The 15,637-nt window shown below is 34.3% G+C and overlaps 1 protein-coding gene across 1 annotated transcript in view; it reads left to right on the forward strand.

Annotated features, from left to right (window-relative positions):
- ASCC3 (activating signal cointegrator 1 complex subunit 3) overlaps nt 1-15,637 on the forward strand; it is a 332,797-nt gene that overhangs the window by 130,105 nt on the left and 187,055 nt on the right. Inside the window, exons 12-13 of the mRNA NM_001206118.2 lie at nt 10,569-10,745; nt 13,241-13,312. Coding sequence (NP_001193047.1) covers nt 10,569-10,745; nt 13,241-13,312 — 249 coding nt within the window. The remainder of the gene's footprint in view (nt 1-10,568; nt 10,746-13,240; nt 13,313-15,637) is intronic.

Consider the following 15,637-nt stretch of genomic DNA (forward strand, 5'->3'; position numbering starts at 1 on the left):
GTCAGTAATGCTGTCTAACCATCCAATGCTATCTGTCTTATCCATGCCCCACTTTTCTTTTGCTTTCAGTCTTTCCCAGCATCAGTCTTTTCTAATGACTCAACTCTTTGCATCAGGTGGCCAAAGTATTGGAGCTTCAGCATCAGTTCTTCCAATGATTATTCAGGACTGATTTCCTTTAGGATTGACTGGTTTGATCTCCTTGCTGTCCAAGGGACTCTCCAGAATCTTCTCCAGCACCACAATTCGAAAGCATCAATTCTTCAGCATTCAGCCTTTATGGTCCAACTCTTACATCCATACATGACTACTAGAAAAACCATAGCTTTGACTGTATGGATCTTTGCTGGCAAAGTGATGTCTATACTTTTTAATATGCTGTCTAGATTTCTCATAGCTTTCCTTCCAAGGAGTAAGCATCTTTTAATTGCATGGCTGCAGTCACCATCTGCAGTGATTTTGGAGCCCAAGAAAATAGAGTCTGTCACTGTTTCGGTTGTTTCCCCATCTTTATGCCATGAAGTGAGGAGACCAGATGCCATGGCCTTAGTTTTTTGAATGCTGAGTTTCAAGCCAGCCTTTTCACCAAGACTCTTTCATCAGGAGTCTCTTTAGTTCCTCTTCATCTTCTGCCATTAAAGTGACAGGACCATCTGCTTATCTGAGGTTGTTGATAGTAAGAAATATAAGTTTTTTGAAAATTTGGAAAAAGCACTTTACAGTAGAAATAAAAATACTGAAAATCATAGAAAAGAAGCTTAAAAAGAATCCAAATTAACTTGAGACATTCCTCTTCCATTAGATTGGCAAAAGTGAAAAAGAATGTAATTTGAAAACTCTCACTAAACTATGCTTTTCCTTCTAGAGGTCTAACCTATGGAAATAATAGCACAGAAGCATAGATATAGTAACTCCAGTATTCACTGATGCTTTCTTGTTAATGCAAAATATGTAGGAAACAACCCAAATATTCAACAAAAGAAAATATGATTGAATAAATCCTATTACAGTCATCAAATAAAATGCTACTTTGCAGTCTTTTAAGAAGAATGAGGCAGAGCTATAAGAACCAGACCTAAAAGATATCCAGGTTATATTCTTCATTGAGAAGGCAAGCTGGGTCCTATATATATAGCACAATCCCAGGAAAAAAAAAACAAGGAATATATTTATATTCTCATTCACTCATTTACTGAACATTTGTTAAGTACCTGCTGTGTGCCAGCTTCGTGGTTCTAGGTGTTGTGGATGTAGTTAACAAATTTCTTGCCTCCATTTAGATTTTTAAGCTGGGTAGAGTAGGGTGCATAGATGTGAAACCATATGCAATAAGTGTAAAAGTGGTTTTATAGTAGAGATGGAATTAGAGGACTTTTTAGGACATGTTCACTTTTTACCATATAAAAATAAGTGCATACATACATACATACAGACATGTAGACACAGAATACAAAGAGTTGAAGTATTCAAGTAGACACACACACACAGAAGTCTGAGATTTTAGCTAATACTCAACTTAGAACAGCTTCAAGAATACACGTGGTTGTGAAAAGTCTGCAGCTGCAGCCACTGTTCTCTTCTTTTGCTCTGGCAGTTAGTTTACTTGTGAAGTCTTGAAAAGAATCATTCCGGGCATCATTTATGCAAAAGAGAGCTATTTTGATCATGAGATTTTTAAATAAAAACTTTAACAGCTTTATTGAGGTATGATTGACATACAAAGCAATGCATATGATTAGCATATGGGGTAAAGTGAGTTTGTGGTTAACAGAAGGTCCTACTTCCATGGTGATACTTCCTGATCATGAGATGTTTTGATTTGGTACCTGGATATGTACATAGCTTAGTGATGTTTTTCAGGGAGCCCAGGCCACATGACTCCATACATTCCTGGTTTGTTTGCATTGAGCTATCTGGAGAGACCATGTCCATCAGCTAAAAGCATTACAAAGATAAGGCTTTCCTGCAACTATAGAGCATTAGAGGTCAAGTAAGTACCATTAGTATAATTGCCAAGAGGACTATCAGTAGCATGTTTTCAAGGGAGTTTGACCAGGGCATCTTTCTTTCTTGAGCATTCCCAACTGAGGGAGAAAATAGATTGCAGGAGTGCTGCTGTATACACCTGTACACAGACACACACACATTTGTATCATATATACTTTGAGGCATTCATTAAAATTCGTAAATATTTTGTAATATATGAATTTTTAATAGTATCATTTTCTATATGTAGTTTATAAACTATATGATGTAAAATATATAAAATTGTATATTATGTTTCAATTATATGTAGTGCAATTATAAATATACCATGTTAATAGAAGATACAGGAACATATAATATGTTGAATGTAAAATGGATATATAATATGTAAATATCCTTGGTAATTCAGCTGATAAAGAAACCTGCAATGCAGGAGACCCTGGTTCTATTCCTGGGTGGGGAAGATCCCCTGGAGAAGGGATAGTCTACCCATTCCAGTATTCTTGGGCTTCCCTGGTGGCTCAGATGGTAAAAGAATCCACCTGCAAGCAGGAGATCTGGGTTCAATCCCTGGGTTGGGAAGATCCCCTAGAGGAGGGCATGGCAACCCACTCCAGTATTCTTGCTGGAGAATCCCATGGACAGAGGAGCCTGGCGGGCTACAGTCCATGGGGTTACAAAGAGTCAGACATGACTGAGCAACTCAACATAGCACAGCAATATTTAAATATATAGTATATTAATTCATCCTGCACATTAGCATCTTCATAATATAGCCAAATTCCAATTGTATAGTTTATCAGTACTATGCTCACAAATCTCTGCTGACTTGCTGTTTGTTTATCTTAAGAAAAATGTTTAAATACCTTAGCTGGTCTTAAAAGGCTATTAAAACCCTGATCTATTTGTTTAATTTTAACTTTTCCATTCTATTCCTCAGCTACTTAGGTTCCAACCACCCAGAAATAGTTTTTTTCCTTCTCAAGTTTTTTTTTCCAATGCCTCTTTTTTTTTCCATCTCTTTCAGAGATGAAACTAATCTTACTTAAGTCAGAATGTATCTTTATTTTATGAGATTAAGGGTTGTAAATGCAAAATTGTATGTTATCACTCCACAGATCTATCTGTTGAAAACCTACTGTTCTTTAGAATCTGCCCAGTATCACTTCTTCTATGAAGTGTTTCCTAGTTCACTGCTCAGCATGAATTCCACCTTTTCTGTGTTCCCTCTATATTCCCTTTCTTTGCACATTTTTAGCACTTACCAGTCTTCCTTATAACTTCACAACTTGTTATAGTTAATTCTGTCTTTATTTGTGCCCCTCACTAGATTTTAATCTCCTTGACAGAATGATCTATATGATTCTCCTCATATATCCAGTGTATTAGTGCAGTGCAGTGCTCATAAATATTTTTATAAAAAGCGAAGTTCCTATTTTTGTTTGTTCTTGTGATTAGCAGACACTCCCAGTAGATGGCAGTGCTTCACATGGCACTTTGTAACTAACATAGACACCATAGGGAGCTTTTCTAATGGGATGTAGATTCTGTTCAGGTTCTAAAATTACATGATGGTATTAGGCACTAAATTCACTACATCCTTGGCATGAGAGAGATTTGGAAAAGAGAAAAGTAGAATTAAACCCAAATCTGTTGTATTTAACATTGAACTAACATTAGTTGTTTTAACTAAATTTACTTTCAGTGAGTAGGGAGACTTTGTCCAAACTTAGATTTTATGTGAGGGAAAATGCTATAAAAATTTACTGCCTATTTTTTGGGCTAATGATAAAGAAGAAACTGCAAAATGTTAACTTTTTTTAGTTTTCAACTATTAATATTTTCAGATTACTCTATAGTGTGTAGAGTTTCAAGATGTGGTTTAAGACATAAAGTTTCAAATTATCCATATTTAAAGGAAAATATTTCTCATACAGATTTATGAGTATAATAGATTATTTTTAGATTAAAAAGGTAACAGTTTTAAAATGGGGGTTTAGCAGAAAAATATCTGTAATGTTTGCAAGGTGTCATGTATTTAACATCAAAAGACATTAAAAATATACTCAATAACTTATGTGTTAAATGATTTTAATACTAAAAATTACTTTCATATCCTTTCAAATCACCACCAATAGTAAATAGAACTATGGCATAATTAAAATTATTCTAGGGGCTTCCCTGGTGGTCCCATGGATAGGACTCCATGCTCCCAATGCAGGGGCCCCGTGTTCAATCCCTGGTCAGGGAGCTAGATCCTACATGCCACAACTAAAAATTCCCATATGCTGCAACTAAAAGATCCTGCATAGCGCAATGAAGAGCAAGATCACATGTGCCACAAGTGAGATGTAGTACAGCCAAATAAGTAAATGTATTTCAAAACAGCATTCTAATTACGTAAAGGAGTCTCATTATAATATGTAAAGGAGACTTCTTAAATAACAGGTAGGGTCATCTGTTCCCCTTACGTAGGGTTCCTTGGCTTGGGTTGGGTTTGCTTGGGAAGCTATGTGTGTATCTCATAGTGTTTTATTTAATCCTCAAATAAGCCCAGATATATAACCCATTACAACGAGTAACAAGATTCATTTTTGTCCTACTTACAGAATGAGTTTGGAAGGGACAGGGCCACATTTTCTCTTAGTTCCTGTAAGTGATATTTGTGTCAGGGAGTATGGGACCTTGGATTTTCCCAGCCGATGTATGCACTGTGTTGAAATATCCAAGGTGAAATCCAATGTTGGGAGCTTTCACTTAGGTATAGTAACTTGAAGATACTAATATGAGGCAAGCAACTTTTGACTAAGAAGGTCATAAAAAACCTGAAAAAAATAATTAAAATATTTGCTCAAATAAGTATATCCCATGAATCCCCTTATTTTTATGATAGCCAAGAACATTAAACATTCCTAGATTAAAAAAAAAATAGTACTGTATAGTTTTTTGTTACAGATTGATAATTTTTTTTTATGCATTATTTCATAAAGGAATTTGTTTGAAGTTAATTAGCTTACCAAATTCATTCCAAGTCATGTGTACTTAAATCACATCAGAGATTTTCAAACTTTTTCCCAGGTAAGAAGCCGTTTTTAATTCCAGAAAAATAAATGACCCAATCAAAAAATGGGCCAAAGAACTAAATAGACATTTCTCCAAAGAAGACATACAGATGGCTAACAAACACATGAAAAGATGCTCAACATCACTCATTATCAGAGAAATGCAAATCAAAACCCCTATGAGGTACCATTTCACGCCAGTCAGAATGGCTGCGATCCAAAAGTCTACAAGTAGTAAATGCTGGAAAGGATGTGGAGAAAAGGGAACCCTCTTACACTGTTGGTGGGAATGCAAACTAATACAGCCACTATGGAGAAGATTGTGGAGATTCCTTAAAAAACTGGAAATAGAACTGCCTTATGATCCAGCAATCCCACTGCTGGGCATACACACTAAGGAAACCAGAATTGAAAGAGACATGTGTGCCCCAATGTTCATTGCAGCACTGTTTATAATAGCCAGGACATGGAACAACCTAGATGTCCATCAGCAGATGAATGGATAAGAAAGCAGTGGTACATATACACAATGGAGTATTACTCAGCCATTAAAAAGAATACATTTGAATTAGTTCTAATGAGGTGAATGAAACTGGAGCCTATTATACAGAGTGAAGTAAGCCAGAAAGAAAAACACCAATACAGTATAATAATGCATGTATATGGAATTTAGAAAGATGGTAACAATAACCCTGCATACAAGACAGCAAAAGAGACACTGATGTATAGAACAGTCTTTGGACTCTGTGGAAGAGGGAGAGGGTGAGATGATTTGGGAGAATGGCATTGAAACATGTATAATGTCATGTATGAAACGAGTCGCCAGTCCAGGTCCGATGCACGATACTGGATGCTTGGGGCTGGTGCACTGGGATGACCCAGAGGGATGGTATGGGGAGGGAGGAGGGAGGAGGGTTCAGGATGGGGAACACATGTATGCCTGTGGCGGATTCATTTTGATATATGGCAGAACCAATACAATATTATAAAGTTTAAAATAAAATTTTTTTAAAAATTAAAAAAAATAAAATAAAATTAGACTTTTACATGGAAGCCTAGTAAATATATAAAAATATAGGATGAGATGGTTAGGTAGCATCACCCACTCAGTGGACATGAATTTGAGCAAACTTTGGGAGATAGTGAAGGACAGGGAAGCCTGGTGTGCTGCACTCCATGGGATAGCAAAGAGTTGGACACAACTGAGCTACTGAACAACAACAGCAAAATACAATAGAAATTTAGAAAGAAATTCTATATCATAAAAAACTATATATGCACAAATATATATATATATATATTCCTATCTACATACAAACACACATGTATGTGTGTATATATAGATAGATATAGACACAAACATACACACATACCTTCTACACTTTGGATTTGATAAATTGATATAAAACCCAACCATTTGAAAGATTATTCTTCTGACACTTAGAGCTCAGTAAGTGCTCATAGAAGGAAAAGAGAGAGTGACAACACTCTTATTAGAAAATAATGAAAGTTTACTTAGTACAGACAAATTTATAGTTAAGAGTTCAAATTATACTCTAAAATGAAACAGATATGTAGGGACTATAATAAGTTAATTATTAAATTTTAACTGTTAGATAATATTAAATAGAATTGCTAAAAAATGGAAAAATGCTAAAGTTGAAAAAATAAAATACAAAATAGAAAAACAATAAACTAGATTTATTAACTAGAGTCCTATAAAAATATTTGTAAAGCTAGTTTTTAAAAAAGTAAAATAATCTTATAACAATCTAATCACAAATAAGTAGAAAACCTATGAGTGAACAAAATTAGAAAGGATAAAGAAATTTCACAGAATGTTTAGAAATGAAAAAAGATGAAAATACTATAAGCTGTCATCATAAAAACGTAATTGAATGAGAATGGGATAGTGTCCTGTGTTCATAAGCAGTAAAATGGAGAAACTTCTCGGCATGCAAGATTTCTCACAATCATTTCTACATTTCTGTTACCTCCCTTCTCTTAACTGGTACCACTAGTGTTGCCAAGTACAGTGTCTTAAACCCCCTTCTTCCTGGCCTACGTTCCTAACTACTCTTCTCTTAGAACAACAGCTGTCACCTCTGCGTGTCATCTCTCTTCATTGTTCTCACAATTTTTAGAAGGTGCTACTGTTAATGGCATACATTGCAGTGTTTTTTTGTGGTTTTTACAGACTCTAAACCCCTGCTTTCCCTGCACTGCATTAAAAGCTTAATAAATGACTGGCAAACAAACTAATCAATGTTATCAGCAGTGTTTAGCAGCAAAATTAAAATATTACACCCTAGCAGTGAACACAAGAGGATGGCAAGAGTTAACATCGACATTTTAGGAATCAATAAACTAAAATGGACTGGAATCAGCAAATTTAATTCAGATGACCATTATATCTACTACTGTGGGCAAGAATCCCTTAGAAGAAATGGAGTAGCCCTCATAGTCAACAAAGAATCTGAAATGCAGTACTTGGGTGCAGTCTCAAAAATGACACAATAATCTCTGTTCATTCCAAGTTAAACCATTCAGTATCATGGTAATCCAAGTCTATACCGCAACCACTAAAGCCAAAGAAGCTGAAGTTGAACAAGTTTATGATGACCTACAAGACCTTCTAGAACTACTAACAAAAAAAGATGTCCTTTTCATCACAGGGGACTGGAATGCCAAAGTAGGAGGTCAAGAGATACCTGGGTTATCAGGCAAGTTTGGCCTTGGAGTACAGAATGAAGCAGGGCAAAGGCTAACAGAGTTTTGCCAAGAGAATGCTCCAGTCATAGCAAACACACTCTTCCAACAACACAAGAGATGAGTCTGCACATGGATATCATCAGGTGGTTAATACCAAAATCATATTGATTATATTCTTTGCAGCCAAAGATGGAGAAGCTCTATACAGTCAGCAAAAACGAGACCTGGGGCTGAGTGTGGATCACATCATGAACTCCTTATTGCCAAATTCAGACTTAAACTGAAGAAAGTAGGCATAACCACTGGACCATTCAGTGGAAGTGACAAATAGATTTAAGAGATTAATTTTGATAGAGTGCCTGAAGAACTATGGATGGAGGTTCGTGACATTGTATAGGAGGCAGTGATCAATACCATCCTCAAGAAAAACAAATGCAAAAAGGCAAAATAGTTGTCTGAGGAGGCCTTAAAAATAGCTGAGAAAAGAGAAGTAAAAGGCAAAAGAGTAAAAGAAAGATATATCCACCTCAATGCAGAGTTCCAAAGAATGCCAGTAAAGGACAGAAATGGTATGGACCTAACAGAAGCAGAAGGTATTAAGAAGAGGTGGCAAGAATACACAGAACTATACAAAAAACATCTTCATAACCCAGATAACCACAATGGTATGATCACTCACTTAGAGCCAGACATCCTGGAATGTGAAGTCCAGTGGGCCTTAGGAAGTATCACTACGAACAAAGTTGATGGAGGTGATGGAATTCCAGTTGAGCTATTTCAAATCCTAAAAGGTGATGCTGTGAAAGTGCTGCACTCAATATGCCAGCAAATTTGGAAAACTCAGCAGTAGCCACAGGACTGGAAAAGGTCAGTGTTCATTCCAATCCCAAAGAAAGGCAATGCCAAAGAATGCTCAAACTACCACACAATTGCTCTCATCTCACACACTAGCAAAGTAATGCTCAAAATTCTCCAAGCCAGGCTTCAGCAATATCTGAACTATGAACTTCCAGATATTCAAAAATTTAGAAAAGGCCGAGGAAGCAGAGATCAAATTGCCAACATCTGCTGGATCATCAAAAAAACAAGAGAGTTCCAAAAAAACATCCACTTCTGCTTTATTGATTATACCAAAGCTTTTGACTGTGTGGATCACAATAAACTGTGGAAAATTCTTCAAGAGATGGGAATTCCAGACCACATTATCTGCCTCCTGAGAAATGTGTATGCAGGTCAAGAAGCGACAATTAGAATTAGACATAGAACAGCAGACTGGTTCCAGTTTAGGAAAGGAGTACATCAAGGCAGTATATTGTCAGCCTGCTTATTTAATTTATATGCAGAGTACCTCATGCAGAATGCCAGACTGGATGAAGCACAAGCTGGAATCAAGATTGCTGGAAGAAATACCAATAACCTCAGATGTACAGATGGCACCACCCTTATAGCAGAAAGTAAAGAGGAACTAAGGAGCCTCTTGATGATAGTGAAAGAGCTGCTTAAAGCTCAGCATTCAAAAAACTAATATCATGTCATCCAGTCCCATCACTTCATGGAAAATAGATGTGGAAACAATGACAGATTTTATTTTGGGGGCTTCCGAAATCATTGCAGATGGTGGCTGCAGCCATGAAATTAAAAGAGGCTTGCTTCTTGGAAGAAAAGTTGTGACCAGCCTAGTCAGCATACTAAAAAACAGAGACATTACTTTGCTGACAAAGGTCCATATAGATGAAGTTAAATGGACTACTGGTTTTTCCAGTAGTTATATATGGATGTGAGAGTTGGACCATAAAGAAAGGTGAGCACTGAAGAGTTGATGCATTTGAGCTGTGGTGTTGGAGAAGACTCCCTTGGACTGCAAGATCACACCAGTCAATCCTAAAGGAAATCAACCCTGAATATTCATTGGAAGAACAGATGTTGAAGCTGAAACTCCAGTACTTTGGCCACCTGATGCAAAGAGCGGACTCATTGGAAAAGATCCTGATGCTGGGAAAAATTGAAGGCGGGAGGAGAAGGGGACAAACAGAGACTGAGTTTGTTGGATGACATCACCGACTCAGTGGACCTGAGTTTAAGCAAGCTCCGGCTGTTGGTGATAGACAGGGAAGCCTGGCGTGCTGCAGTCCATGAGGTTGCAGAGTCGGATACGACTGAGAAACTGAACTGAACTGAATGAACACAAAGAATGAAGCTTAGTACATTCTTTGAGAATGTACTTGTAAATTTTGCCCCCAAGTTTTGGCTGTTATTCCACGCAAACTCTCCCTTATACAGTATATCATTTTAAATTTAAATTTGTAAAACACTGAAAGAATCTGCCTTAATTATTTCAGACTTTTAAGTGTTTGTGTTTAAAATGAATTTGAAATTACTGAACTTGAGAATAAAGAGTATATACTTTAAATGCTTGAAATTATAAGTTAACACATGTCTTTCCTAACACATGTCAATTGCCTTGTTACATTTTTAGGAGGAAAACAAAAGAAACCATTTAACTAATAGAATTTTCTGGTTCAGGAAATACACTAAAAGTACATTTATAATCATTTTTATATCATTCCACATGCCAAATTTAGTCCAATTTTTTTCATATTATCTTTCAGACTATGTGTTGTTACTCTTATCTTGATATCTTTAGTGATCTTATTTTCTGCAAATGTTTCATACTTTATACTACCAAAGCTTACTTTAAACTAAGTACAAATCCAGTCTTATACATTATTTAATACTTATGCATGTTATTTATAAATTACTTAATTAAATAATTTACTTAATATCTTATATGTTATTTAACTCCTATAGGTTGAATCCACGCAGAGTATGATAAGAATTCTTGGACTCTCTGCTACCTTACCCAACTACCTCGACGTTGCTACATTTTTACATGTTAATCCCTGCATTGGACTTTTCTTCTTTGATGGCCGTTTTCGACCTGTTCCTCTTGGACAGACATTTCTAGGGATTAAAAGTGCAAATAAGGTAAATACTTCTTTTAAAAAATTATGCTTTTCTAGAAATATTTTTGTTGATGTATTGTTTAATACTTTCTAGAAATATTTTTGTTGATGTATTGTTTAATACTTGTTTGACATTAGAGACTTCAGACCACCATTACAAATATGACAGCTTAGAAGAAAATCAAGTGCATTTCCTCAACTATATGTAGGAGAATGTCTCCTCTCCAAAAAGCTGCTTGTAATAGCTTGCATTGCTGTTATCAGTGAATATTTTGTATTCTTAGCTAAGAATACAGGTTATATATATATTCAAGAAGTTATTCTGATAGGATTGAAGGCAGTAAATAATAAAAGACTCTAGTTAAATCAGTAATATATATTATGATATATTATTCATCTAAAATAAGTAATACCATATATACAATTGAAAAATAATTTCATGGTAACAACTACTAAATGAGGTGTTCTGTTTAATTTGTTGTATAATTATCATATTAATTATATATACAATCAGCATTTCTGAAATTCTTTTGTGGTGTTCCTTAAATGTTATTACCATGTACCATTTGCATTATCAGGGTGCTTATTTTAGGCTTTTATAGAATCATGAAGGAATATTTTGCTTAAAATTTATACGTTTATTAAGTTTCATGACACTTATTTCCCCCTGTGGAACAAATAGTTTTAGGAGAAGATTCATGGGCCATATGACCTCTTTATGAAAGAAAATGAGATAGAATCATGTGTTACTGTGTCAAACTTGATCTTTAGTGTATTATATTACTTCTTGTCTAAAAATAATTTTGTTACTAAAATAGAGCTATTTTTACCTTACAATATTATAAATAAAATACTTAGCTTAGAAAATACTAAGAGCCAATATCACTGCAACAGTTAATATACTCTATCTGCTTATTAACTAAGATATGTTTAGAATTGTGGGGAACCATTTCAAAATGTATACACAAAGGATAGTTCATGATGTAATAATAGTTATGAAATACATCTTTTATTTGATTGTTTCAAGTGGTTTTCAGTATTACTTGCTGCTTTTTTTTTTTTGTTATATCTTAAAATATATTTGATTATTTAGTTTATTTTAATGTATCATTAGAACAGATGTAGAGTTGTGTATAAGATTGTTCTTTCAGTTCATAATTTGAATGATAGCAGATGATTATCCCAGAAAAATATAAAGTGTTTTCAGATGCTTTCAGCCATCATAGAACTTATTTTTATCATAGAAATTGTTAAATCACTTAAACCTAATTAAATTCTAAGTATTTTCACCACAGTATGTTAGCATTGTAATCATAAAAGGAATGGTGTGAGATGTTGATCTGTGGTAATTATTTAGAAGGTTCAGAAATTTGGCAAAATTTACAAAATACTTTTATCAATCTTATGTAGTATAAATAATAAACTAATTATACATATTAGTTTTCTAAATGGAGAAGGAAACTAAAATGCATTAGTTTTACACTCAGCTGACATATACAGTTGGTAACAATTAAGCAACTCCCCAGGGTGTCGTTTAATATATTGTAACCATTGTTAATTTGTCATTTCTTATACTAAGAAATCCTTGTGGATTTTTGAAAGTTTCTTTCAGAAGCTCATGATATGATTCAGTTGTTGTGGAAGAACATGGGAAAATAGTGTCTAATGATTGAGAATTTTGTTTGGAGGAGTTTTGGTGGGTTTTTTTTAATAATTAATGGAGAGTCAATTGTCTTGTGATTATTTCATCTTACTTAATCACTAAGTCATAAGAGTTCCAGAATGTTAAAATGAAAGGATCTAAATTATAGTCATTTTAGATGTATAACATTTTCATCCCATGCAAAGTCTTAATCAGTGTTAAATAGAGAGACACAAGCTTGGTCACATGCCTCCTGCTTTATGGTAACCACCTTACCTTTTTATGGTTGGAAGTCATCTCATCATTAATAGAGAAAATGAGACCTTTTTAAAATTCATGAATTTGATACTAAATTTCCAATCAATTTGGAAAATGTTTCTGTAGAAAAATATTTACTGAACTCCATATTCATTACAGAAATAGTAAGCTTCCTTACATTTTGATATTCTGTGGTAATATTCTGTGATTTTGAGAGTTAGGAAAGCTCTGTATTTTTATGGAATGAAACAGAAGAAAAACAGCCTGAAGAATGGGCTTCTCTGGGGAAAACAGTGAAAAGAAACTTAAAATTATTTTAAAATATCTCTAATTAGAATATTGTTCTTAAAATTATTGTCTTTAAAAAACTTGGCATTCTTAATAAAGTTAGTACACTGAAAGTGTTGCATATGAGGTATTTTATTTGTAGTTTTTAATTACATTGTGTTTACTTCCTATGGGTTGTTATGTATTACGTATTGATACTGCACTTTTATTTCAGCATTCTGGCTAATCTGAAAATAAAAGGAGATGCCTCATAATTGGTAAAGATTTTTTTGTAGCTAAGCAGTTTATAATTGCTCTATTTGATATTTTTCATTTTTAAAAACTTTAAGGTGCAGCAGTTAAATAACATGGATGAAGTATGTTATGAAAGTGTTTTGAAGCAAGTAAAGGCTGGACATCAGGTACACTTTATCCTGTTTTTAGAGATTACATAATGATTAAAATTATTAATTTTATGGTCTTAAAAGTATTCTTCAATTCTGAAATAATGATCCACAGGTTTTATTTCTTAGTAATATTTTAGTCCACTAGGTAACCATTTAAGTCATAAATTTTTCAAAGATAATACTATCATCCTGATATTGATAGATCATGCTGTTTTGTTTGCCATTTTTATTAAATAGATAAGAGGAAGAAGAATTTCATCCTTAAGATAATACCAACCTCCTCTCACACATCAAAAATTTTAGTTTATTTGCATAATGTAAGAAATTAACATGCTATATTACTGTTGTTTCATGAAGTAGTAGCAATTGAAATATATATATAATAAATTTTCATGTTGTTTGGATATTAACTGCTCTTTTAAATTCCAAGGTTCAAGATGTTACAATAAGGATTGTTAAGAAAAATGTAGAATAATGATAATTACGTACATAACAGCTAACCAATGCCAAATTGTATATGGTTCTTCAGGTCACTTTATATTATTATGGGATTTTTTTTCTACATTGTTAGCCTTTTATGGCAGGTAAAATGAAATTCTGGTCCTTTGTTTTTAAAATATTTTAAAAGCAGTGACATCTTTTTCCCCCAGACTAAATATTGTTTGGAACCTCAATATGTAAAACAAAGATAAACTAGAATTAAAAGTGGAACACTGCCCACTCAGCATTCTTGATGCATTTTTTTTCCCCCTTAAAGGCACAGTTTTAAAATTCTAACCTCAAGAAAATGTCCTTAGCAGCAAAAGAGACACAGATGTATAGAACAGTCTTTTGGACTCTGTGGGAGAGGGCGAGGGTGGGATGATTTGGGAAAGTGGCATCATTGAAACTTGTATATTATCATATGTAAAAACGAATCGCCAGTCCAGTTTCGATGCATGATACAGGATGCTCAGGGCTGGTGCACTGGGATGACCCAGAGGGATGGTATGGGGAGAAAAATGGGAGGGGGGTTCAGGATGGGGAACACATGTATACCCATGGCGGATTCATGTCAATGTATGGCAAAACCAATACAATATTGTAAAGTAAAAAAATAAAAAATAAATAAGAATAAAACAAAAACAAACAGAAAAGATCAGAAAAAAAAAATGTCCTTAGTTATAGGAATAACTTTTATGGAAAAGAAATCATGATTAAATTGTATGAGAATATTAGTAACTTATTAATATATTTCTTAATGATCAATAAATACCTGAAACTGCTAAAATTACCTTACACTTATTATCTCATTGACTTCTCTCAGCAGCCAATGAGGCAGACACTGTTATCCTAATTTCTCAGATAAGATGATGAGATGCTATGCTGAATGAAGTAACACATTGCCTTTGTTTTTACTTGTGCACTTACAAATAAGACCATGCAAGTGTAGCATCTTGGCTAGCCATGGTCTCATATCACTTTATTTGGATTTATTTTATAGCTTTGGTCCTCTTTGATCTTCATTAGAGAACTGCTTAGTGGGGTTCCATTATTTATCATGTACAAGTAAAGAAGTATAAAAAAACCAATGTTCTTTCTTTAATACAAAAATATGACCAAATACCACCAGTTTATTCTTGGTCTGGAGACAGAAAACTTTTCTGGAAAGGGCCAGATAGTAAATATTTTAGACTTTGTGGGGCTTATGTTTCAGGTACTCACCTGTACTATTGTAGCATGAAAGGAGCCATGGACAATATAGGAACAATTGGGCATGGCTATGTTCCAATAAAACTTTATTTATAAGAACAGGAACAGATGCATTCAACTTGCAGGCTGTAGTGTACCAACCTTTGTTCTAGATTTCCTCATGAGATTTATTTGTGGCAAATGTCTGATGATCCTAAAATGCTATCTTGAGAAACTTTTGGTAGCATTTCACAGGAAATCCTAAAACACAGTGATATGTTGCATAGCCACCAGTATTTGCACCATCTTGTAAAAGAACAGGATAAATTAAGTGTAATTAGCTAGATGTTACCACCATGGACATTTATTTCCAACTTTTATATTACAGACGATATCAACTATGTTATTAGCTAAGGAATCTAGCTCTGGAGCCTATGCCATATTAGAAATATTCAGTAAATATTTCAATGTTTTCTCCATTAACTTTTTAAAATTTACTTTATTTTTTAGAACAATTTTGGGTTCACAGCAAAACTGAGCAGGAAGTAGAAAGAGTTCTCATACACCCCCTACCCTGGCACATGCACAGCCTCCTCCACCATCAACTTATCTTCCACTGGTGTGACACTTTGGTTTCAGTCTATGAGCTCATGTTGACACACCAATATC

Source organism: Bos taurus, chromosome 9, assembly GCF_002263795.3.
Source record: "Bos taurus isolate L1 Dominette 01449 registration number 42190680 breed Hereford chromosome 9, ARS-UCD2.0, whole genome shotgun sequence".
Lineage (NCBI taxonomy): Eukaryota > Metazoa > Chordata > Mammalia > Artiodactyla > Bovidae > Bos > Bos taurus.